Here is a 25,251-nt window from a genome sequence, read left to right on the forward strand (position 1 = left end):
GATTTTCTAGACCTGTTCTAATTTGGTTCCTGGCCTGGTCATGAGAGAAAAATAATTGACTACCTTAGTAGATTATCTTTGCTAAGAATTACATATGTGAGTATATCTATGAAGACTCTCAGTCATCCAGGAGAGGTTATCTGGAAGCTGAGTCATGGCAACTGGGCTTCTTTCTTATTAGGTTGAAACATTTTGCTGCTCATCCAAGTAGCTTCTTCAGTCTGAAGAGAGTTGGCAGGAGGCCCCTGATATATTGTCCACAGTGGTTTCACTTCCCTCTGGGCCGAATAGGCTTGTTAGACAACTTCCAGAGGACAGCTCAGATCCATTGGTTTAGGTATGTGGAAAACACCTGGATGAAGATCAAGATTTAGGAGTACAGGCCTTCACAGACCACATAAACACAGTGGATCCAAACATCAAGTTCACCAGGGAAAACACCAAATACAACCAGCTGGCTTTCCTTGACTATGCAGTCATCATAGGATGCAACAACAGCTTAGAAATAGGAATCTACAGAAAACCTACAGACACTGATCAATACCTGAAGTTTGACTCTCATCACCCACTGCAACACAACCTAGGGGTCATCAGGACGTTAAACCAAAGAGTAAGAAACATCCTCATATCCACAGAGGCCAAGAAGAAGGAAGATGAACATCTGAAGACAGACCTTAAGGTTTGAGGATATCCAAAATGGGCCTTTAATAAGGCATTGTTCAGACCCACCAGGACAATGGAACAGTCTGAGACCCAGAGTTGACAGGAGAACCTGGTCATTCTTTACATGGCAGGTGTGTCTGAAAAGCTCAAAAGGATTTTTGGTAAACGCCACATACCCATGCACTTCAAACCCACAAGCACACTAAGGCAGAGACTTGTCCACCCAAAAGACCGGACACCAAAACACAACAGGAGCGATATAGTATATGCGGCCCAATGCAAAGAGAGTGTTTGGAGCTCTACATTGGAGAAACCAAACTGCCACTAAACAGGAGAATGGCCCAGCACAGGAGGGGAAATGGCTCAGGACCACAATCTGCAGTGTTCCTTCATTTGAAGGACAAAGGACACTCATTTGATGACCAAGATGTACTCATTTAAACTGAAAAGATAGGTGGTTTGAGAGAATATAGAAAACCCCTCACTCAAGAGAGGCGGAGGCCTGTGATACAATCTGTTTCCTATTTATCATGCTGCTCTTTCATCCATCCCCAGAAAGATCAGGACCACACACCAGAAAAATCACTGTTAATGACTGTGAACGACCCATGACAATGGGTGGAGAAGGACTGTAGAAGTGGGATTTTCACTCACCCCCAGTCTTTTTTCCATCTAGGGGAAGTGAAACCAATGCGGATAATGTATCAGGGGTCTCCTACCAACTCTCCTCAGACGGGAGAAGCTACTTGGATGAGTAATGAAATGTTTCAACCGGATAAGAAAGAAGTCCAGTTGGCATGGGTCAGCTTCCAGAATTGTGAGTGTAACCTTGTCAGATATTCTGGACCTCTCAGCAGCATCCAACGCCCTCCTTACATCCCTCTACATTGTCTCTTAGGTGCTGGAAGTAACACTTTGAGCTTCCAGTCCTTCCTTAGGGTTATTTCAGGAAAATGAGGCTTAGAAAATTTTGTTCAGCCTGATGCCTTTGTTTTGGAGGAGGGAAGGTCTCAGTGTTTGATTCTGTCCTCTATGCCATTTACAATCTGTATTAAAATGTAGGGAGAGGCCAATGTTTAAAAGTTTTCAGATACACTATCATCTGTATTAAAATGAAAAAAGCTGTGTGGTCCTTATACACTATCGAAAGACACAGGAAGGTGCTACTTTTATTAGATTACTGTATTAGAATCTAGCATATAGAGGCCAGCTTTCAACTACACACAAATTTTCAGGTGGGTACTACGCGGCTGGGACTAGTGCAGAAGAAAGGTAAATGTTTCAAAATCCTTGGCCATATGTGGGGACCAGAATCCACTCAGAACTTGGCAAATTTCAGATTTACTTTTGCATCACTTCCAGTTCTATGATGACCATCCTCATGAAGAGTCAAAAGCTAGTCTCTGTGAGTGAGATTTCAGTGGTCTAAGAGAGACCTCAACCATACTGATCTTCAGACTGCGTCATCAGTATACCAATGACATGATTGTCTCACCTTTTCTTCTGATTTGATTGATATCCTAGACCAGTACTTGTTTTCAGCAATGGGATGGATGATGGCTAATGAACTGAAACTTTGTATGGGCAAGGAAGAAGTTCTTAATTAAGTCTTTCCAACCCGTATTTCAGTTTGGATATTCAACTGCACTTGAAAATTACTGCAGATCTTCTGAAAAAAAGTTCACATTTTGGGGGCACTTTTTGGACATTGTTTTAGACTTAGATTTTCAAGCCTAGTATGTGGCCAGGAATATCTCTAAAAATTTAAGACTGCCCAGTCAGCTGCCTCACTTTCTGGAAACTTCCAAACTGGCTATAAAATGATCCACAACTCAATTTCTTCTCAATTGGCTTAGAATGCTGCAGCCAGGATTATTTCTGCTGTAGTTCTACAAGCCTTTTGCAACATTTTCATTGACTGCCTGTTTGTTTCTGAATGCAATTCACAGTGCTGGTTTTGACCTATGAAGAACTAAATGGCTTAAAGACCAAGCTGCAAAAGGACTGCCATGTTCCATATAATTCTACTTTGGAACTGAGAACATCTACAGCCTTCTTGCTGTCTCTCTAGGTAGTGATGAGGTCACAAGACACAAAAGGGACTTGTCTATGCAAGACCCTGCCTCTGGAATTTCCTCTCCCTCAAACTGTATTGCTCCTTCAATGCTAGTGCTTACATTTAGGTGAGGTGTTAAAGTTTATCTTTTCAATCAAGCTTTTCAGCCCTCTTAGATATTTTGTCTACCAGTGAGTTTTGTTGCCTGCTTGTATTCTTCACTCTTGTTAGTATCCTGATCTGTTCTTCTTAACCAGGAAAAGTGGAATGCTTTCAAATGGAAATGGAAATGGAAATGAGCAGAAAACATAAATGAACAGGGGAAATCAAAATGATTCTGCAACAGGAAAACAGTACAGTAGTTCTCAGGTGGCACTTCATCCCAACCCACAACCCTGATTTGGACAAATACTTCTTCTGACAAGATAAGAAAGGATGCACAGAAGAGACACTCAATAACATGGAATTATTGAAGTTGAGGCGGACATATTTTGGGATAAAGTGTATCAGGCATCAGATTGTGTTCTAGGACTTCTATTCAAAGGGCTCAGTTCATAAACCCAATCCTGTCTCCCTATCAAATATAAATTCTAACCCAGCCTGTCCTTACTGAATTCTCCCATAAGTTATAGCTCTGGAGTATACTTGGTTTCTGAAAAAAATGCATAGGGACGTACAGTACTTCAACTCTGATTTTAATGCACATCTTAAATCTGGGCCTGCACTGTTGTTGCTGCCTCTGTGTGTGTGCACACGAGTGTGCACATGTATAGGAGGGGGAGTCAGCTTTAACATTTCTTGAGGTCTGATTTCACCAGCTGAAACCTGACCAATCATTGGGACTTAGCCAAAAACGGACTGAATTGTTTTGACAAGAGAACCCTTGGTAATGGAGCCTGGAGACTGCTGCCTTAATGAAGCTTACATCTTTCCATCACAGTTTTACTTGGAATGCTCAGAATAACTCCTTTGAACAAAAGGCCTTTAACCATTATTAATGACACAAAGGATGAAAGAGATATGCGGAGATAAGAAACCAGAGCCTTATTCTTATTTCCATGTGGAAAATTAGGATTTAAAACAACAGCAACACCATACAGCATCCACAGAGGAATAAGCAAAACTATTGCCAGGGTCGATTTTTCTTCAAACACCTGAAAGCTGTGTCCATTTTAGTTCCTGGAAAATAATCATCTTTTTAGTTCACAGGGGATAGTCATCCCATTTTATTCTTTATATGCATCTTCTTCAAGAAGTTCAAATGTATTCCTTAACATTTGTTAATTAGGTTCTGCAGCACTCCATGAAGTACTTTTGTGTCCTATAATTTAAAGGGATTTTAAAAATAAATTATTTTTTACAAGATTATCAGCTGCTTTAATAAATTACTGGAGCCCAGCCAACAGAGGCATTGGGGGTACAGTGTACTGCTTACACTGTTGTTTGATTCTCAGTTACAGAGTGAACTATGAAATGATTATGGAAGTTCCCAACATTCTTGAATGTTGTGAATTTTCACTTTCTACTGACAAGATTCTGAAATATTCAGGCTCAGCCCTCTTCTTGACCCAGATCAGGACAGCAGTGCAAAACAGGGGAATGGAGCAAACCCTAACCTCTAGGTTTCAATCTGAATTAGGCATTTCATTTTATTCTGAGTAGGGGGAAAAAACATATCGCTGCATGGAAGTCTGCATAGCAGTCAAGGCATGAGACAGTGGGACAGAAGCAGCTAGTTCTATTTGCTTTACAAGTTTAATTGACTTACATACAATCTCTGTCTCTCAATCTTCAGCTGCATGTACAGAGTCTAAGTGCATACAGTTTGGATGCACACAGGGTGTGAACAAATTGTTGCCTTCATTTACACCTGCTTGTAAGCTTCTACATAAATCCAGCACTCACAATTCAATATAACGCACACCATAAAATTCTTTATTTATTTCTTGTTTTTATCAGTACTTATAACTTGCTTAGTTCCAACATTTCAAAGTTGTGCAGAGAACAAAATATATAGTATATATAGTACATAGATCCAAAACACAAACATTAACATGCAACATTTACATGGTCCATGAGAAAGAGGGAAGGACGGATTATGAAGGGAAGGCTTTAATAAGTAGGTATGTCTTCATAATGTGTATAAATCTAAAAAATGTAGGAACATGTTGAATCTGCGACAGAAGGGCATTGAACCACCACAAAATGCCCTGCTCCCAAACACTATAGAACAGTCTTGACTATATTATACATACGATATGCAGTTGCCTACACAGAAACAAAATGCTCTTTGGACAAAGTGATAGACAGAAGTGTCATCCTAATGCACTAAAGCATGACACCCATAGGTTTTCTTATTAAACATGTGTTAAATAGTACATGATAGGCAGTGATCAGAGATTTCATTCATTTTGGGCCTATGCACCATGGATCCCTCGGGATGAAAGAAATCCCTATATTTGGCCCAGTTTTTGTTCTCCCAAACCCAAGTCTGTGCCTTTCTTAATCTGATAAGCATCTGTCTGCTTCTCAAAATCCTCTCCCTCCCTCTCCTGCCCCACTTCACCACCTTTAACTGCAAAACCTTCCATTCTGTTTATCACTGATAACAGCCAGTGTTGTCGTGCGGAGCAAAATACACAGTTCTCAAACAGAAGCCATTGAGCTGCTGACATAAGCAGGCACACTGAGAACAGCCTCTTAACGAGATGGAACAAAAAGATACATTGGCTATGGTTATTTTTAGAAAGCAGGATGGTAAAGGAAATTAGTTCATGCTTAAACATTCTGGTTTTTGTGTTTAAATGTTTCATCTTATTTGAATTACAATTACTTTTTTTTTAAATTCTCTTAATTTCCTTGCTCATGTTTATTGCTAATGTTCTTTGTCTACCTAATTTCCTTGTTTATGCTTCACTTTCCTTCTTATTAATACATACTAGATTTGAGAATTAAAATATGTGTGCATGGTGATTTATTTTTTTTCCTGTTATTCTGAACAGCCATCTTGCTGTATGTTATTTGTCTGTCTACAAATGAAAACACATTTACTAGTTCATTAGAAAGAAAAAAAATATGGTGCAACCCTACATGTGTTCACTCAGATTTGTGTTACATGGGGCTTGCTAGGGATGTGTGAATGGGTTGGGGTTTTTTTTGTTTGTTTGTTTGTTTGATTGGTTGGTTTTTTGGACTTTAACTCCTAGAATATGGGTTTCTTTGTTTGGACTCCTAGAATACTCCCAAACAAGATTCTGGGAGTTCTGGCCCACAGACCTACATCTACAGACACCTACGTTTTGCTCACCTGGACCAAGACTTATCCCTGTGGCTGCATGGCCTAGCCCTGGTCTTGATTCCTGTAGGTAATGTACAAAAAAGAAAACTACCACAGTGCTTCCTAGGAGTGCCTCTCTTCAGGAAATGCCCTCCATAGAGCCTAAAGGGCTCTGGGATTGCCATACCCAGGAAGTGCCACAACAGCTTTCTTTTTGGTCTAGAACTCCCAGCATTTTGCCAGGGGAATTCTTGGAGAATTCTCAGAGTAAAAAAGAAAGAAAGAAAGAAGAACACCCCTATCGCTTACTTTTGATTATGTGTTCAAAGCTGCAGACTTTTTCTCTCATAATGATAGGGAGCACATGGCCACACAAACGTTGTAAAGCTCACACCTATTCACTATATTCAGCTTGGCCAATGGTCAAGAATGTTGGAAATTCTAGTTCAGCAAGACATTTAGGTGCTTAACTCATCAGCTATATAGGACTGAACAGGCAAACAATTTAATTAAAAACCTAAGTTTGATACAACTTCATTCATACTTAGAAGAGATTAATTTAAAGGGATTAAGCGTAAATTATTTATTAATTATTTGTGATAAATCTAGATCCATTGGTTTAAAACAGTTGTTTCCAACCTTGGGTCCAGATGTCCTTGGATTAAAATTCCCGAAAGCCTTCACCACTAGCTATGCTGGCCAGGATTTCTGGGAGTTGTAGTTCAAGAGCATCTGGCGACATAAGGTTGGGAACCACTGGTTTAAAAATATCCCTTTTAAGTATAACTGTAGCTAAATCCAATTCTGTCGGTTCTTACACAGTATATATTAATAAAAAAGTAAAAATGGATCTGACAGTATAAAATAAGATAATTAACACTGCAAATATTCCCTAATAAATAGGAGATTATCATGGTGCAAAATATACTTGGTTTTTTTGTATATCACTCCCCCTTTCTTCCTGTCACTCTCTCCTATTTCTAAAGCAGGTTGGTCCATTTAACCATCTCAGAATTTATTAGGATACCATTGTTGATTTCCACTAAAAAAGATAGTATTGATTTCTAATCAATACCTAATCAGTTTCTGAGGTAAGATCGTTTCCTCCAAAGATTTAAAAAACATTCCAGATCATTAGTCCTCTCATATTAGAAATACTGGTTTAATGTACTCTTGGGGGCTTAAATAAGCCAATATATTTGACAAGATTTACACCTTGGTGTCTCCCTGGAGGCTACTCTACACATGAATTCAAATGGTCAGGCCTCTGCCTGATCATACCTAGATTTCTGAAGGAAAAACATTCAGCATATGGCAATAATTGAAGGGTAGCCATGACTCCCCCACATACCTGTTTTGGAGAAAGTCCCATTCAGATCAGCTGAGCTGACTTTCAACTAGACTTGCTTAAGCCATATTTAAGCAGTATTTTGTTCCAAAAATATTCACCATCGTAGAACTATACTGGGTACACAAAAATGCTGAGACTTTGTTTCCTCCAATCTGTGTTCAAAACCTCTAGGTGGGATGCTTTAAAAGTTGACAGGTCTTATTATTGTGCCTGCATAAATAATTTACAACTTGGCTTCCCTATCAGCACATTTTAATGAGGAACTGCATACAATATAGAGTCTGCATAACAGGAAGAAACAGTAAGGGGAGTACTGTAAAATATTAGGAACAAGTGCCAAAACATAGGATATAAATATTCAGTTGCCAAGTGATATCCCAATTATAAATAAATTTACCTAGCACATGTTCCTTTTATTTCAATAGAACTTCATATGAGCAACTTTAAGAATGTGTCTTCTCTTGGAAATAAGTTCCAGATGTTTTGAACAAAAGCTTCTTAATAGGACATATCTATACCCTGATATGATCCTCTTTCTGAAGCACCTTCCACTCTAATGTGTTATTTATTAAAAACAAAGCTCTTTTCAGATAATAATTTGGGGTTATAAACATGTATAAGTGAAGGGAAATGGAATCATAGTAGTAAGTCCTACGCTGACATATTCATAGTCTGAATAGATCCTACCTATATACAGGTAGAGGAACCTTTCCATATGCCAGAGAGAGCTTTTTTTCAGTCTTTGCTGCCATGATTCCTATGCATGTCTATAACTTCAAGCTGGTCATCTGAAATGAATCAAAATGAGATGGAAAGAAAGATATGTACTTGTGGCAAGTAAGAAGCCTTGGGCTACTTACTCTAGTAGAGTGATTTGGCAAGCTGGAGATTTTTTCGTTCTGTGCTCCAAGGAGCTGCTGAAATTATGAACTATTTCTGAAATGCTCCCATTAGAACATTGCTGCAGTTCATTTTTTTATAAGAAGGTACTGAAGTTCTCAAATTTCTCTACATGCAAGACTGAAAGAACTTGACATTTTAAAATCTCATATATGGAGGAAAGTAAAACTGATAGATTTGTAAGAATGACATGTAGGAAGATTTCTTTTCTGTCATGAAGAATGTGGATTTATTTACCTTCCCATTTTTCAGTTGTATATTTTTGCAATATTCATAATAGGTATGGATTTTATATGATATAGCTATGTATTATGTTCTTATTTACAGCTTATTATATGCTTTTAAAAATATTTGTAGTAATGATTTTCTTCTGGTTAGCTATTTCAAATGTTTTAACTTTATTTACAGTCTACCCTAGTGAAGGAATTATAGATTTTCCCAAACTATGCAGAGCATTTTAATACACACAGGCATTTAGAGAAATTCATTTCTCTTTAGGCTTTGTCTCCTGAATTACTGTTTCCCTTAGTTTGCTTGGTGAGCTTCCCAGCCATTATAACTATATGACAGACTATAGATTTCTCTGAAATGAAACTACTGTAGTTTGTACCTGTTCTGTTTCACAAGTGCAGATGTCTTAAGAATTGTATACAATTAACTTGCTTCATGTTTGGGACAGGATGAACTGATTTTAAAAATTCAGGTGGAAGCAAAAACAAGACTGGCAGATTTTACTATCCCCAGGCAAAGGCTAGTTGATGAACAGAGCAGTCAGTTGTTCAAGCCCCTTGTGGACATACCACTAAGTTGTTCACCTGTGACTCAACTACTCTGTGTTCTAGCCCATGATCATACCACTTTTACAAATGTAAGTCTCTTCCACCCTCTTTCCAAATTGCTCTGTAGATTTTTTTTAAATCCATCCAACAGCTGCACAGAAATACACATTTGAAAATATTTTTCTCTCATAATGCATATTTCTAAAAGTTTTCCTCATCAAAATCCAAAATAAAAAAAATTGTCTGCGTGTGTGTGTGTGTGTGTGTGTGTGTGTGTGTGTGTGTGTGTGTGTGTGTGTGTGTTGAGCTGAGAATGTCACTTGAAACATTTGAGGCTGATCAGAAGTGGGCATCACAGTCCATTAATCTTGGAGATGTGGATCAGATCAGTTATTTTTTTACCTGAATTTGCTTAATCAAATTCCTCAACTATTCCTACTTGCAATAAGAACAAAGAGTCTTTTGGCACCTTAGAGAATAGCCACTGTTATCTGGCACAAGCATTTGCAGCCCACCTCTTCAACTGGCTACCTGCAATAGCTATCTCAATATATGGACCTCATTTGTGGAGCCAATCACAAATGTTCCTCCTACTCTAGTATACCTCTAATCCAGCTCATGTATAAGTGTTCCCATGTAGGCAAACAATCAGTAGACAAACAATCTGATGTGGAAATAATTTTCCTGAGATCAGAAGAACTGAAAACCAGTGCTGTGAAGAAGGAGAAGCACTACAGTTATGTCTGGTATGCAAAGTTGGTGATGTGGAGAATTCCCTTCCCTAAGTAATAAATAATCTGATATAGCAGGAAAAGGTGGGGTTGAAACATCATGGAATACCTCACCTATGAAAACAGTGGATTCTTGATCGATGATACTAGCTCTGAGACAACAAATCTCTCTAGTTGCCCACATTATCCATCATCTTTTAACTTGTACTTAAAAGCATGGTAACTACATGCCACAACAAGGCTTAGCAGGGGTTAAACAGACTTACAAGTGGACTGTTAGTTGCTTTTCACATAAAGGTTTAACAAAGTATAGACAGGTGTACACCGAAACACCTAATCAGAATGAGAAACCTTGCTCTGCATTACCTACTTCTCCAGGATGAGTTTAGTCAGTATACAAGTGAGATATTTTCCATTACAGAACTCATCCTCAGAAAATTTGCCCAGTTACCTATATGATAGTGAACACTTCATTGTTGCGATCATTACTCTTGCTCTTGTTAATGTTAAAGCAAAACAATATCTGTCAGGGAGAGCTTGTTGTTAATCATATATAAAAAAACCTTGTTTCTATTCCCCTTTATGTCCTTGCCTCTTTCTTGACATCATTAAGTTCATCCTGTGGTTTGGATAATTTGGTTGATCTGGAGCAATATGTCTTCGGTAAAACTAGCAGAATGCAGAATGGACAAGGAGGTAGTTTGACAAAGGCATTCTCTCACAGCCAACCAACAAGATGGGCAACTGGCCTTGGGCTGTGTCAGGCTCTCACATCTTGAGCTATTCACCCGTGAGGGCATCAGACCATCACCTGACTCTGCTACATAAAGGTGAGCAAGCGAAAACAAGCACAGATGCTTACAGGGTGGAATCATGCATGCTAGGTAGACAATGGGAGAAACATTCTCTCATTTCTTTTGTGAAGTCCAAGTACCTGTACTTACAGTAGCTTGTTGCTAATGTGTTTATGCTTGTTGCAGATCCTGTTAAGTTGTTGAAGCTCTGCCCATTTACTTCATTCCATGCCTGTTTGCCACATTCCTCTGTGTGTGGGTGGGAAACCACATCTACCTCTTTGCAGATGTTTAATGGGAGAGGGGGAGAGACTGAAAATATGTATTTAGCAGTGAGGGTGATTGGCTGGTTGGCTGATCCTGTCCCTGATCTATTCTACTTTCTGCACAGAAAACTGAAGAATGTGTTCTACAGCCATATTCCAAGGAAGATCAATAACAATTTGAAGGTTCAAAGTGATAATTTTTTTAAAAAAACCTCTAGAAGTACTCTCAAAGGCTTTCATGACCAGGATTCGATGGGTGTTGTAGGTTTTCTGGGCTGTTTGGCTGTGTTCTGGAGGGGTTTTTTTTCCTCCTAATGTTTTGCCAGTCTCTGTGGCTGGCATCTTCAGAGCATAGGGGTTAGAACTCAGACAGAATTCTAACTCCTGTCCTCTGAAGATGCCAGCCACAGAGACTGGCAAAACATTAGGAGGAAAAACCTCAAGAACACGGATGGCCAAACAACCCCCCAAAAAACACACACAAAAAAACAGAACAACCCCCTGGAAGCACCTTAGGTAATTTATTTTCAGGAGACAATTTTTAAAAATAATACTTCTGTTTTGGAACATCTTAACTTTTTCATTAGTTGAGAATTGTTTCTACAATTGTAAATCTCATAGTCTTACTATTTAATCACTGGTAATTTATTTATTTATTTTGCTTTTAATGCAAGGCCTTTATAGGGGGGGGGTTAAATGTAAATTATTTTATTTGGAAATGACTTAGAAATGCAGAAGGAATATAATCTGTTCATTAAATTAAATAAGAATGTGAAGTTGACTAATGATGATGATCTGATTGTTTCAGAAAAATATTTCTTGAAGAATCCTTTAAAAGGTCTCTGAAGAAGATTTTAATTAAAACAACAAACAGTATCTTTGTTCTGAAAAAGTAAATCTTCTAGTTCAGTGTCAGAGTGAGGCTTGACTATTTTCCCATGTGGTTCAATTTTGGTGCTGCCCTTTACAAACCTTTCACCCATCTTTTTTACATATTGACTTGAATCCTATAGTTGTTTGCATATGTTTTTTGTAACTCACTGCAGCTAATTCATGAGGTGCTATAGTGCATCTCAGCTGCACATTTGAGCATGTGGTGACTGCAATATGCCTGACTCTTCACTAACTAGCTGAAGCTAACCATAACCAATTGAGCAAACCTTGTGCAAATCGGAGTCAGATTCTGACCTTTCTTGCAATTGGTTGATAGCAGGATTTTAATGGTAAGGATCTAAAAGAAGCAGAAGACATCAAGAAGAGGTGGCAAGAATACACAGAGGAATTATACCAGAAAGATCTGGATGTCCCTGACCACCCACATAATGTGGTTGTTGACCTTGAGCCAAACATCATGGAGAGTGAAGTCAAGTGGGCCTTAGAAAGTATGGCTAACAACAAGGCCAGTGGAGGTGATGGCATTCCAGTGGAACTATTTAAAATCTTAAAAGATTACACTGTTAAGGTGCTACACTCAATATGCCAGCAAGTTTAGAAAACTCAGCAGTGGCCAGAGGATTGGAAAAGATCAGTCTGCATCCCAGTTCCAAAGAAGGGCAGTGCCAAAGAATGCTCCAACTACCGTACAATTGCACTCATTTCACACACTAGCAAGGTTATGCTCAAAATCCTAGAAGGCAAGCTTCAACAGTATGTGGACTGAGAACTCCTAGAAGTACAAGATGGATTTTGAAGGGGCTGAGGAACTAGAGACCAAATTGCTAACATGCGCTGGATTATGGAGAAAGCCAGAGAGTTCCAGAAAAACATCTACTTCTGCTTCATTGACTACGCAAAAGCCTTTGACTGTGTGGACCAGAGCAAACTATGGTAAGTTCTTAAAGAAATGGGAGTGCCTGACCACCTTATCTATCTCCTGAGAAATCTATATGTGGGACAGGAAGTAACAGTTTGATTTGGATATGGAACTACTGATTGGTTCAAAATTGGGAAAGGAATAAGACAAGGCTGTATATTGTCCCCCAGTTTATTTAACTTATATGCAGAATACATCATGTGAAAGGCTGGACTGGAGGAATCCCAAACTGGAATTAAGATTGCCAGAAGAAATATCAGCAACCTCAGATATGCAGATGATACCACTCTGATGGCAGAAAGTAAGGAAGAATTAAGGAACCTCTTAATGACGGTGAAAGAGGAAAGTGCCAAAATTGGTCTGAAGCTCAAGATCAAAAAAACTAAAATCATGGCCACTGGTCCCATCACTTCCTGGCAAATAGAAGGGGAAGATATGGAGGCAGTGACAGATTTTACTTCCTTGGGCTCCATGATCACTGCAGATGGTGACAGCAGCCACGAAGTTAAAAGACGCCTGCTTCTTGGGAGGAAAGCGATGAAAAACCTCGACAGTATCTTAAAAAGCAGAGACATCACCTTGCCGACAAAAGTCCACATAGTCAAAGCTATGGTTTTTCCTGTAGTGATGTATGGAAGTGAGAGCTGGACCATAAAGAAGGCTGACGGCTGAAGAACTGATGCTTTTGAATTGTGGCACTGGAGGAGACTCTTGCAAAGAGAACAAACCTATCAATTCTGAAGGAAATCAACCCTGGGTGTTCACTGGAAGGAAAGATCCTGAAACTGGGGAACCAATACTTTGGCCATCTCATTAGAAGAGAAGACTCCCTGGAAAAGACCCTGATGTTGGGAAAGTGTGAAAGCAAGAGAAGGGGACAACAGAGGATGAGATGTTTGGACAATGTCATTGAAGCTACCAACATGAATTTGACCCAACTCCGGGAGGCAGTGGAAGACAGGAGGGCCTGACGTACTCTGGTCCATGGGGTCATGAAGAGTCAGACATGACTCAACAACTAAACAATAACGATCTTGCAGAGGACTAGTCCGTATAGCAGATGCATTATGGAGAGCAGTTGGTGGTGTGAGTCAGCTTTTCCTTTTATCTACACGCAGGGTTGTAAGTAAGAGAGTTTCTTTTAACAGGAGAAACAAGTTTCTAACATCTGTTTCTGTTCATTTACAGGGATTGTAACTATCATCTTGTTAAACCTGCAAGGAAATTTGGAATTAGTAACATTCCCCCCCTTTCACAGATTGTTTCATCTTCAGGATGACAACATACATTCCTGAGGCTTTTCAAAATAAGGCTAATAACAATCAACAATCTCCACAGAGGAAATAAAACATTTTCAAACAGCATAAATCTTATATGGAAGGGTACCTGGACCAGCTCCCACACTATTAAAGCAGAACTGGGAGGAAGAGTGGGTGAGCTGAAGTAACAAAGTTTGAAATAATAAACAGCACCTGATGCGAAAGCCTGAGCAGGATATGCTGCGGCTTAGGAGAACAGGCTTCAGGTGCAAAAGGAAGGTGCTTACATTCCAGAATCTAGCTGTAACGAAACAGTATGATATTAAATGTTTCAAACTAATTATCCAAGAAGTATAACTCTGATTGCTACTTAATATGTTCATGTAGTTATGCTGCTTATCTGGGATGAGGTGGTGGAAATGGCTGAGCTCTGTCCTTGGCAGCTGGTTGGCTATATCAATATCAAGATGCTGATTATTCAAAGGAAATGAACTTCAGTCCTAGGCATATGTAGTTGGGAGTAAGTCCCAATGAATTCAGCAGGACTTACTGCTGAGGAAAAACACACTGTGTCTGTTAGCAAACAGACTGTAATGTGTAAGGCAATTATATCAGTGGTTCATCCAACAACTTGTTGGGGTTTGGTGGGCTGTATTACTTTCCCCATACCACTCATTTATGCATGAGTATTTTTGAATAGCTTATATCAAAGGATTTCAAAGTGAGTTACCACCATGACAAAAACATGCAGTATACAAGGATACATAATATTCAGTATCTACCTTACCAAGGTATCAATGAGAGTGCAATAAATGATATGCTGGATTTCAACAGAAAGGATTTAAAAATAAGTATACAGTACTTTCAATGTGTGCTTAAGTTAAGAATTATCAAAGCAGATCTAATATAAAAAAAGTATTCTACATGATTATGCTACCATATCAAATGTTCTATGCAGAAAGTCTGTACGGTAGGATGTGACAAGTATTCACAAGATTTCTCATATTCTGTGAATTTTCCACAAATCAGCATGGTGTGACACTACACCAAGACATCCCTCTGTATCAGCTAGATTTCCTGGCTTCCCACAAAAATAAGACCCTTTCATCTAGAGGCCAATAGCTCAATGCTTGTTTTGTCTTTTATTTATTTATTTATTTATTTATTTTGGCCTTTGTTCTGGATAAGAATCTGCTAAATTCTACAAATCTTGATGCTCTTTCCACTAAACCCTATGCAGGAAAGGTGACATTTTTTGCATGAATTAAAACAATCCTGAAGAGTTTGGTATTTCTTCTTTTCTTTCCACATGAATTCTTTGTAGGAATGATTCCATTCTGCACAGGAATTGTAACAATCTTGCACATTTTAGATTTTCTTTATGGACCAGAAATCTTCCATGAACTCTCATGAGAATTCCCTTGAAACTCCTTTTTGTGGGGAGAACCCTGATGCAGAGAAATCTTACTGCATGGAGAGAAGAAGGATCCCTCAAACCCCCCACCCCCACCCCGTTTCTTTCCAAGAGTGGGACTCACATTTCTGTTGTGGAGTGGACTTCAGGACTGTATGGTACTACCATGAGAATCTGTCAGATGACCTCAAGGACCAGATGGTCTATAAGGAAGAAGGTGATATCTCAGGCAACCAGCTCCTAATTGATTACAGCTTTACATGCAAACAGCAAAACTTTAATCTTGGCCTGACTGCAAATAGGCAGTCAGTACAACTCTGTTAGCAGAGGTGTTAGGTTTTGCCTAGCTAAAACATTCTGCACTACACTAGCTGTAGCTTCCAGTTTACCAATATCTGGATCAGTCTTCAAAAGTTATCTTACTCCAAGAATAGATGCAGTTGACATACAGTACTAGGAAACACTGGAAAAGGCAAGCTACTTCAGCCTCCAGCAACAAAGACAAATTCAGTGGCTTCAATTCACTTGTCCAATCCTTTTACATCAGCATCTTAAAACATGTTTAGATCCAAGGCCATCTGTTTGCAATGAGATGCAATCTTATCTAAGTGTTTCTAGGTCAGCAGAGACTCACTTTCTAGTTTACTGATCCTCCTAGCCTATCTTCATTTCCCTAGTAAAATGCAGTGCCTGGAAACAGGTTCTGCAGGTGACAGTCAGAAAGATTATCAAATGTTAATGAAATTGGAGGCCCCCCCACCTTCTCAATATCATAACTTATTCTTCAGAGCCAGATGCAAAACTCAGGCCTGTCCATCCTGCTGGCTATGTTCCAATTATAAACCGTTTTCTCCACCAATCACATAAATATATGACAGAACAAGAGTGAACACAGGAGACAGAGAGAGCGTGCTACCGAGACTATGCCCTGCAGGTACACTGGGCATTAGAACATTGCTCAAATTAACTTACAAAAAAACAGAAGGGACCAGTTATTAACTCATGACACCACCACACACTAGTATTCTCATTTAATGAAGCAGGCGGTAAGCCTAAGTATCAAAACTATTTGGAAATGTTGCTATTTATTTGATGAAGGTTCTTGACACAATATGGAATGCAAACAGGAAATGTACACCTCCCGTGAGGCCGATTCTGGGGGTGGGGTTAGGGTGGGGTGGGGTAAATTGTAGCATTGATAAGTAAAAACTCTCCTTGCATTTGAATGGTAAGCCAAGTGCATGATTGAACATGAAGTATCTCAGAGAGAGGTTTTAGTCTGAAAAAGGTCACTTAACAATGTACAATAAGCCTGTCTAATCTTGCATGCCTTCCTTCCTTCCTGGCATATTTCAAAAGTGGATGAACTGAGTGTTTCTTTGTCTTTTGTACTTGCGATAGAGACACTGGAAATGACACATTCTTTGGGTGCTGTACACACGACAGGCTGTGTTGTTTTCTTGCAAAATACATCTTTATCTCCTCCTTAGCCACTTTTTTCTTTCTGTACCAATAATTTAAGGAATTGGTTTAGTGAGATATTGTTGCAATTATGATTTACATGCTGGCAGCTGAAATTTTATTAAGAAAGTGCAAACTGAAAGATTCACATTAAATTATAGGCAGGAATATAATGTCACCTTAAATAGTTTCTAAATTATGGTTGTTGTGGATTTTTCGGGCTCTTTGGCCATGTTCTGAAGGTTGTTCTTCCTAATGTTTCGCCAGTCTCTGTGGCCGGCATCTTCAGAGGACAGCACTCTGTGCTCTCAATTACTAAATTACTAAGTTTCTAAATTACTTTATAAAAAATTAAATATTTAATTACCGACTTTAAAAGTTGTCACACTCAAAGTCAAACCTTTGCCCTATCTAGTGCTATATGACTCTCCCGTATCTTTCCCGGAGCTCTCCTCCCTTAGATCTTTTTTTTTTTTACTAGATTGGAGATTCCAAGCCCTGAAATCAGGAAGCATTCCCTATATGCAGACCTGTGCTCCATCACTGAACTATTGGCCCTTAGATAAAAGAAGATCCATCATGAATAATTTTCTTAGTGGAATTTATTGAGAGCAGTGAATGGTCAATAATAAGAACATGAAAGCTCCAGAAATCTCCACCTGATCAGCGCCAAAATGGACAATCTCAGAGAAGTAAGTCCCATTAGAGTAACAGAGTTTTCTAAACCTTTCGGAATTCTTGTCCCTTCATGCCATTCTTATGAAGATGGGAGTATAAAGGCAGCTTGTACCTTTGGAGGGATGCCTACATGGGTCGTGGGAGAAAAGAGCAAATTCAGCAGAATGAAATGAAAGTCAATTTTCTCCCCCAATACTGAGGTGATTGTCTTTTTTCACCACTTCCTAAATGAACCTTCTGATAATACCAAGCTTTTGCATAGCATATACATATATATTGTTATCATACCACATTCCCCTATACACCTTTTACTGGTGCTATATAGACCACATTTTACAACAGCACTGTAGCACTGGCTAATATTCAGCTATTTTACAGGTAAGTAAGCAAGAGTGAGGCTAAAGAAATAGTGACTTACCTAAACATGTTCTGCATTAGTGGCTAAGACAAAAATTTACACATTCAAGATTGTCATTTAGGGCATAAATGACATCAGTTCTCTTGCTTTCTAAGAGTTTGATCCCACATATAGATTATGTTTTATAAAATATTGGCTTTGATTCATGATTACATCATGTTACTGTCTTCACTGAAAAGAATGATGTTTTAAGGTTGTTTTAATATGAACATTGGCTGTAGCATTTAACAATTACAGTACATTGAGTTACCCAGCCTGTAATCAATGTAGGGGAAATGGAGAAGTCCCCCTATAATTTTTTGAAAATGTATCTTTTATTTATTTATCTTTACAAAACATAGGCTGTGAAATCTCCATTTAAAGAGCATGGCAGGCTTCATTTAAAGGACAATAGTTTGTTTATAGGCAAAAAGAGTTTAAGAATAGGATGCTTTAAAAAATTCAGCTTATGTGGTCATTTAACTAGGATCCTGTTAGTGCTTTATGGATGTGTAAGTTCAATTATGTAACTTACTGCAGTGAATTGCAGCTAACTAAGAAAGCACTAGAGGGACGTGGTGGTGCTGTGGGATAAACTGCAGAAGCCTCTGTGCTGTAAGGTCTGTAGATCTTCAGCTGTAAGATCAAATCCACGTGACGGAGTGAGCGCCTGTCACTTGTCCCAGCTCCCACCAACCTAGCGGTTCGAAAGTATGCAAATGCGAGTAGATAAATAGGGACCACCTTGGTGGGAAGGTAACAGCATTCTGTGTCTAAGTCGCATTGGCCATGTGACCATGGAAGGTTGTCTTCGGACAAAACGCTGACTCTATGGCTTGGAAACGGGGATGATCACCGCCCCCTAGAGTCGAACACAACTGGACAAAAATTGTCAAGGGAAACCTTTACCTTCACCTTTACCTGAGAAAGCACTAGTCACATCATTAGGTGCCTGCCTGGTGCAAAATCAGGCACATGCCTTGTAATCCAACCAGCACCTCACTAGTTAGTAGTTAGCACCACTACACAATGGTGAGTTGCACAATTCCACTTATACATGTGTGAACAAGCAAGAGGATAGGGGACATTGGGTAGAGCAGGGCAAATGTACAGCAAAAGCTTCATCTGGAAGAACCTCAAAAATCTGTTCACTCAAGACATTATCTTATTGAAGGAGGATTCTTCATTATTATAATCACATGAATTATTTAATCAGTCCTGAGTGGAACAGTTTGTAAAACAACATGTCCCTTGAAGAAATAAATTATTATAGCTTTGTATTATAGATTACAGCTAACTTTCACTATGTGGACTTTTACTCTGCTTTTCATGTGCAGTTGTGTTCTCTTCCAATCCTGCAATAAAGTAGTATATTTGTTTTTATGCTGTCAGAAGAGCTTGTTTATTCTGCAGCTATTAGAATGAGTAGAACAGAACTAGCTGGTATTGTTTTTGTTTGTTTGTTTGTTTGTTTTTTTGCTAAAAGATGAAATAAAGGGATATAGTGATGAGGAATACTATCTGTCCCAAGTGAACTATGACTCTTTTTAAAGCATTCACTATACTGACTATCATAGTGGCGATTTCCCCCCTCTTTTTTTTTTGAACACTTTATAAGAAAGGATCAAAACAGCAGTAGGGCAATAGAAACATTAATGGCTGCTTGTAATGCAGACAAAATTTCTGATTTTCTCAGTGTGTGCTGTTATCCATGAGGCCTTTTCAAAAGGGTGGAGAGCAAAAGGAGGGGAAACACATCTTAAACTTCATCAATTGCTTTTCACAATTTGCTACAAATATTCTACATATTACCAGTTTAAATGTATCCTGTGATTGTTTAAAAGAAAGGGAAAAATCTAAAGGTCAGGACTCAGGAATAAGGATTAGAAGGAGGAAGCTTCAAGGAGACATTAATAAACAAAACCCTGAAACACTTAATTTATATCTCTGCCCTTGTCTAAACTTACAGTATGGACAAATTTGTTTTTCAGCAGAAAATCAAAAATGGAGCTGCTGAATACAGTAACAAAGCCAGGTTCAGGGCCTCACTCTCATGACCAACAACAGTTCACTTTGTGAGGAATCAGAATGAGGGACAGACCACTGGTGAAAAAGGAGTGCAATTACAGGCAAAGTCACACTTTTGAGTTTGGTATTCCTGGGAATCTCTCAAAAAAGTTGAGGCAATTCAACTAACGAAACTTAATCCATACCCAAAAAACAGCAAGGGCCATATTTTCTAACAAGAAGGGTTCCAACAATATACATTTAGACTGTATGGATGATAGTGTTATGAGAGCTTTTCTTTCACAGCCTGAGTTAGAGTGTGACCGACATATTAACACACCCTTGCCCTCATGCCACAATCCTAATACAGCTTTAGTGGGAATTTCACTGGCCATGTATTAAATTAAACAATCAAATCAGGCACACAAGGGCACCACTTGCAAATAAGGTCTCATGTAATTCGGCCTGAATCATACTTTCACATCCAGCTTTTCTGCCCCCTTTCATAAGAAGGCAATTAATATCCTTTTTCTTGAATTGTTATCTTCCACTGCAGGTTTCCCTCTTTTGTTTTCAGTCTTTTTAATGGTGGAGCACTTAAACTTGTGGTAACTTCTTCTCCAGTCTTCTGCAGTACACCTCCACTGGGGAAGGTGAAAATGGAAGAACTGAGGTGGGAAAATGTCCTGTTTTGACTACAGCTCGCACAATCTGATAGACATGCTGTGTGAGGGATTCAAGGATTTGTAGCCTCAGAATAAAGAACAAATTCTAAGCAAAGTGTGTGCTGCTTATATACTGCCCCATAGCTTTTAAAGCACAGTGGTGCCTCGCATTACGACGTTAATTTGTTCCAGCGAAATCGCTGTAGAACAAAAAAGTCATAAAGAGAAATTAAAAATCCCATAGAAACGCATTAAAACCCATTTAATGTGTTCTGATGGGCTGGAAACTCACAGTCCAGTGAAGATCCTCCAGAGGGCGGCCATTTTCGCTGCCTGTGCAGCAAGGAATCCGTCCCAGAAAACAGCGGGGGCCATTTTGTTTACCCGGCGGCCATTTTGAAACCACGGATCAGCTATCCGAAAATCATTGTTTTGCGAAGAATCGGTTCCCGAAACAGGGATCCGATCATTGCAAAGTGAAATTCCCCCATAGGAAACATCATAAAGCAATTGCAAAAGTGATCGCAAAAAGTTCATCATAATGTGGTTTTGTCGTTAAACGAAACGATCGTAAAGCGAGGCACCACTGCAGTGTCTGGGCAGTTTACAATTTAATTCTGCAGGCTGTACATTGCACACACACGTGAGTACTCGATTTGTCAACCTTGGAAGGATGAAAGATTGAGTCAATCTTCAGCCAGCTACCAGAGCCTGTTGAGACTGAACTCAGGTCATGACGAGCAGCGTCCTGGCTGTAGTACTGCAGTATAACCACTGTACCACAAGGCCAGATTTCTAGCTTCTTAACATGGCATCCCATGGCGACACTGGCTAGGAACATAACTAATGTTGTACAGTAGAACAAAATCAATGTCTTCTGCTTGCTCTACAAAAACATGGGTACGATTTAGCTTTCATGGCCAAGGTAGCATTTTGCAATTGTGAATTTGGCTAATCATTCTGACTAGGCTGCCAAGTTTGGTTCATTTATTGATTTTTGATTTGTTTTTTTAACACCTGTTGGATGGTAGCCAGGTAGTTGGATGTGAACTGCTCACTACCTTTCTCACTACCTTTTGTGGTCCTCCAGATGCTGGTGGTCTGTAACACACACTGATAGTTTGTGAAAGTAACTTTTGGACTTCCAGAATCCCACTGGCCATGCTGGCAGTTGTAATCCATAGGAATAATTTTCTCAGTGTTTACTCACACAGTCTCTCTCCTCGTACTATGGTAGCTGAAGTTGATGGGGGTTGAGAACAACAATTATTAAAGGGCTACATCTTGCCCATTTCACTTAGTACTGAGGTGCATATAAGATAAAGGCACCAAGCCCAACACTAACTGCAATTAACTCTGTATGTAATCCCAGTAATGGTCTCACATTCTTGCTCTTTGTGCCTGGAGCTGACTGCGGTTCTGATCATCAGCTTCTCATAGCAAAATTCAAGCTTAGACTGAAGAGATTAGGAAAAACCACTGGGCCACTCAGGTATAATCTAAAAAAATTCCCTTATGAATACACAGTGGAAGTAAAGAACAGATTTAAGGAACTAGATTTGGTGGACAGAGTGCCTGAAGAACTTTGGATAGAGGCTCGTAACATTGTCCAGGAGGCAGCAACGAAAACCATCCCAAAGAAAAGGAAATGCAAGAAAGCAAAGTGGCTGTCCAACGAGGCCTTAGAAATAGCAGAGAGGAGAAGGGAAGCAAAATGCAAGGGAGATAGGGAAAGTTACAGAAACTTGAATTCAGACTTCCAAAGAATAGCAAGGAGAGACAAGAGGGCCTTCTTAAATGAACAATGCAAAGAAATAGAGGAAGATAACAGAAAAGGAAAGACCAGAGATCTGTTCAGGAAAATTGGACATATTAGAGGAACATTTTGCGCAAAGATGAACATGATAAAAGACAAAAATGGGAGGGACCTAACAGAAGCAGAAGACGTCAAGAAGAGGTGGCAAGAATACACAGAGGAATTATATCAGAAAGATGTGGATATCCCGGACAACCCAGACAATGTAGTTGCTGACCTTGAGCCAGACATCCTGGAGAGCGAAGTCAAGTGGGCCTTAGAAAGCCTGGCTAACAACAAGGCCAGTGGAGGTGATGGCATTCCAGTTGAACTATTTAAAATCTTGAAAGATGATGCTGTTAAGGTGCTACATTCAATATGCCAGCAAGTTTGGAAAACTCAACAGTGGCCAGAGGATTGGAAAAGATCAGTCTACATCCCAATCCCAAAGAAAGGCAGTGCCAAAGAATGCTCCAACTACCGTACAATTGCACTCATTTCGCACGCTAGCAAGGTTATGCTCAAAATCCTACAAGGTAGGCTTCAGCAGTATGTGGACAGAGAACTCCCAGAAGTACAAGCTGGATTCCGAAGAGGCAGAGGAACTCGAGACCAAATTGCTAACTTGCGCTGGATTATGGAGAAAGCCAGAGAGTTCCAGAAAAATATCTACTTCTGCTTCATTGACTATGCGAAAGCCTTTGACTGTGTGGACCACAGCAAACTATGGCAAGTTCTTAAAGAAATGGGAGTGCCTGACCACTTTATCTGTCTCCTGAGAAACCTATATGTGGGACAGGAAGCAACAGTTAGAACTGGTCATGGAACAACTGAGTGGTTCAAAATTGGGAAAGGAGTACGGCAAGGCTGTATATTGTCCCCCAGCTTATTTAACTTATATGCAGAATACATCATGCGGAAGGCTGGACTGGAAGAAACCCAAGCCGGAATTAAGATTGCCGGAAGAAATATCAACAACCTCCGATATGCAGATGATACCACTCTGATGGCAGAAAGTGAGGAGGAATTAAAGAACCTTGTAATGAGAGTGAAAGAGGAGAGTGCAAAAAACGGTCTGAAACTCAACATCAAAAAAACTAAGATCATGGCCACTGGTCCCATCACCTCCTGGGAAATAGAAGGGGAAGATATGGAGGCAGTGTCAAATTTTATCTTCCTGGGCTCCATGATCACTGCAGATGGAGACAGCAGCCCTGAAATTAAAAGGCGCCTTCTTCTTGGGAGGAAAGCGATGACAAATCTGGACAGCATCTTGAAAAGCAGAGACATCACCTTGCCAACAAAAGTCCGAATAGTCAAAGCTATGGTTTTTCCTGTTGTGATGTATGGAAGTGAGAGCTGGACCATAAAGAAAGCAGACCGCCGAAGAATTGATGCCTTTGAATTGTGGTGCTGGAGGAGGCTCTTGAGAATCCCCTGGACTGCAAGGAGAACAAACCTATCAGTTCTAAAGGAAATCAACCCTGAGTGCTCACTGGAAGGACAGATCCTGAAGCTGAGGCTCCAGTACTTTGGCCATCTAATGAGAAGAAAAGACTCCCTGGAAAAGACCCTGATGTTGGGAAAGTGTGATGGCAAGAGGAGAAGGGGAAGACCGAGGATGAGATGGCTGGACAGTGTCTGCGAAGCAACCAACATGAACCTGACACAACTCCGGGAGGCAGTAGAAGACAGGAGGGCCTGGCGTGCTCTGGTCCATGGGGTCACGAAGAGTCGGACACGACTAAACGACTAAACACACGTGCCTGCAAAAACAAGACTGTCAAAGGAATGTTGATGGTACTACATGTGGCAGGCCACAATTTGTGGCTAGTAGACTGTGTCTGGGTTGTGCAAATACACCCTAAAGAGAGAGTAACTTGTTCCATGAACCCACAATCCCTACTGGGAAGCAAGTCTATGAATTTGTTTTCCCAGCCTGCCTCTTGTCGATGGAAACAGCAGATTCATGTATTTCCTCTGCCTGTTGACAGAAGGAAACAGCCATCTGCAAAAATCAATAAAATTCAAAACTTGATGCTCCTTTAAAATCAATAAAATCATTGCAATAAGAATGGTGAGCAAACATTGAACATTCCAAATCTTCTATTTGTGTTTTCACACATAATCATACCTCCATCAGAGAGTAATCCTCTCAGCTTCTTTGGTTTGCGAACTACATTTTTCTTGATCCTTTATTATACAACTATACAACATATAGGGTTTTTTTTTTCCTTTCTTTTAAAGAAAACCCATTATTTCCTGATAATAATGCCAAGAAAAATGAGATGGAATGCTTTGGTGCGCCAATGCAGCCATCATCACAAAATATCATATGAGAGCTGGTCAACAGGTGGAGCTATTCTTCTTCATTTCAGACGTATACATATGCACACACCTCTTATGTATAGTTTGTTTTGGATTGCCCACCAAAGAGGAAGCACTTTGCCACCTGCTACTATAACTCTGAAGGGGCTGCTTCTGTTGAGACAACATCCAGCTGTTTTGCAAAGACTGTGGTCAACAGGAAAACTTCCTGCTGGCCCTTGCTTGAGGTGTTTGCTCTTGATGCACATCTGTAGCTTAGCCAGAACATGACCTACTGAAAAATAAGCTGCATAAGCATGGAACATAAGCAAAAAGCTATTGATTGCAACTTTTTAGATAGATACTCTTTCTCATTTACCAAGGAATGCAGAAAGAGACTGCAACCAGATAATTGGAAAAGAAACCAAATAATATAGGAAAATAAATAAAATACTCAGTTGCAATAAGAACATAAGAAGGGCCCTGCTGGATCAGGCCAAGGGCCCATCTACTCCAGCTTCCTGTATCTCAGTGGCCCCACCAGATGCTTCCAGGAGCACACAAGACAACTAGATGCCTGTCTCCTGATATCTGTCCCCTGCATCTGGCATTTGGTGGTATCTTCCTTTTAAACCTGG

At 39.7% G+C, this 25,251-nt stretch overlaps 1 protein-coding gene across 9 annotated transcripts in view; it reads right to left on the bottom strand.

The window, feature by feature from the left end:
- NRG1 (neuregulin 1) overlaps positions 1-25,251 on the bottom strand; it is a 746,295-nt gene that overhangs the window by 448,643 nt on the left and 272,401 nt on the right. Inside the window, exon 1 of one of the 9 annotated variants that reach the window (XM_078384831.1) lies at positions 14,017-21,843. The exons of the other annotated variants lie outside the window; for them this stretch is intronic. Within the exon in view, the coding sequence (XP_078240957.1) occupies positions 14,017-14,272 (256 nt within the window). The 5' untranslated portion in view covers positions 14,273-21,843. Of the gene's footprint in view, positions 1-14,016; positions 21,844-25,251 lie in introns of those variants that run through there. 9 annotated transcript variants of the gene reach the window in all.

Source organism: Pogona vitticeps, chromosome 2 (genome assembly GCF_051106095.1).
Source record: "Pogona vitticeps strain Pit_001003342236 chromosome 2, PviZW2.1, whole genome shotgun sequence".
Taxonomy (NCBI): Eukaryota; Metazoa; Chordata; class Lepidosauria; order Squamata; family Agamidae; genus Pogona; species Pogona vitticeps.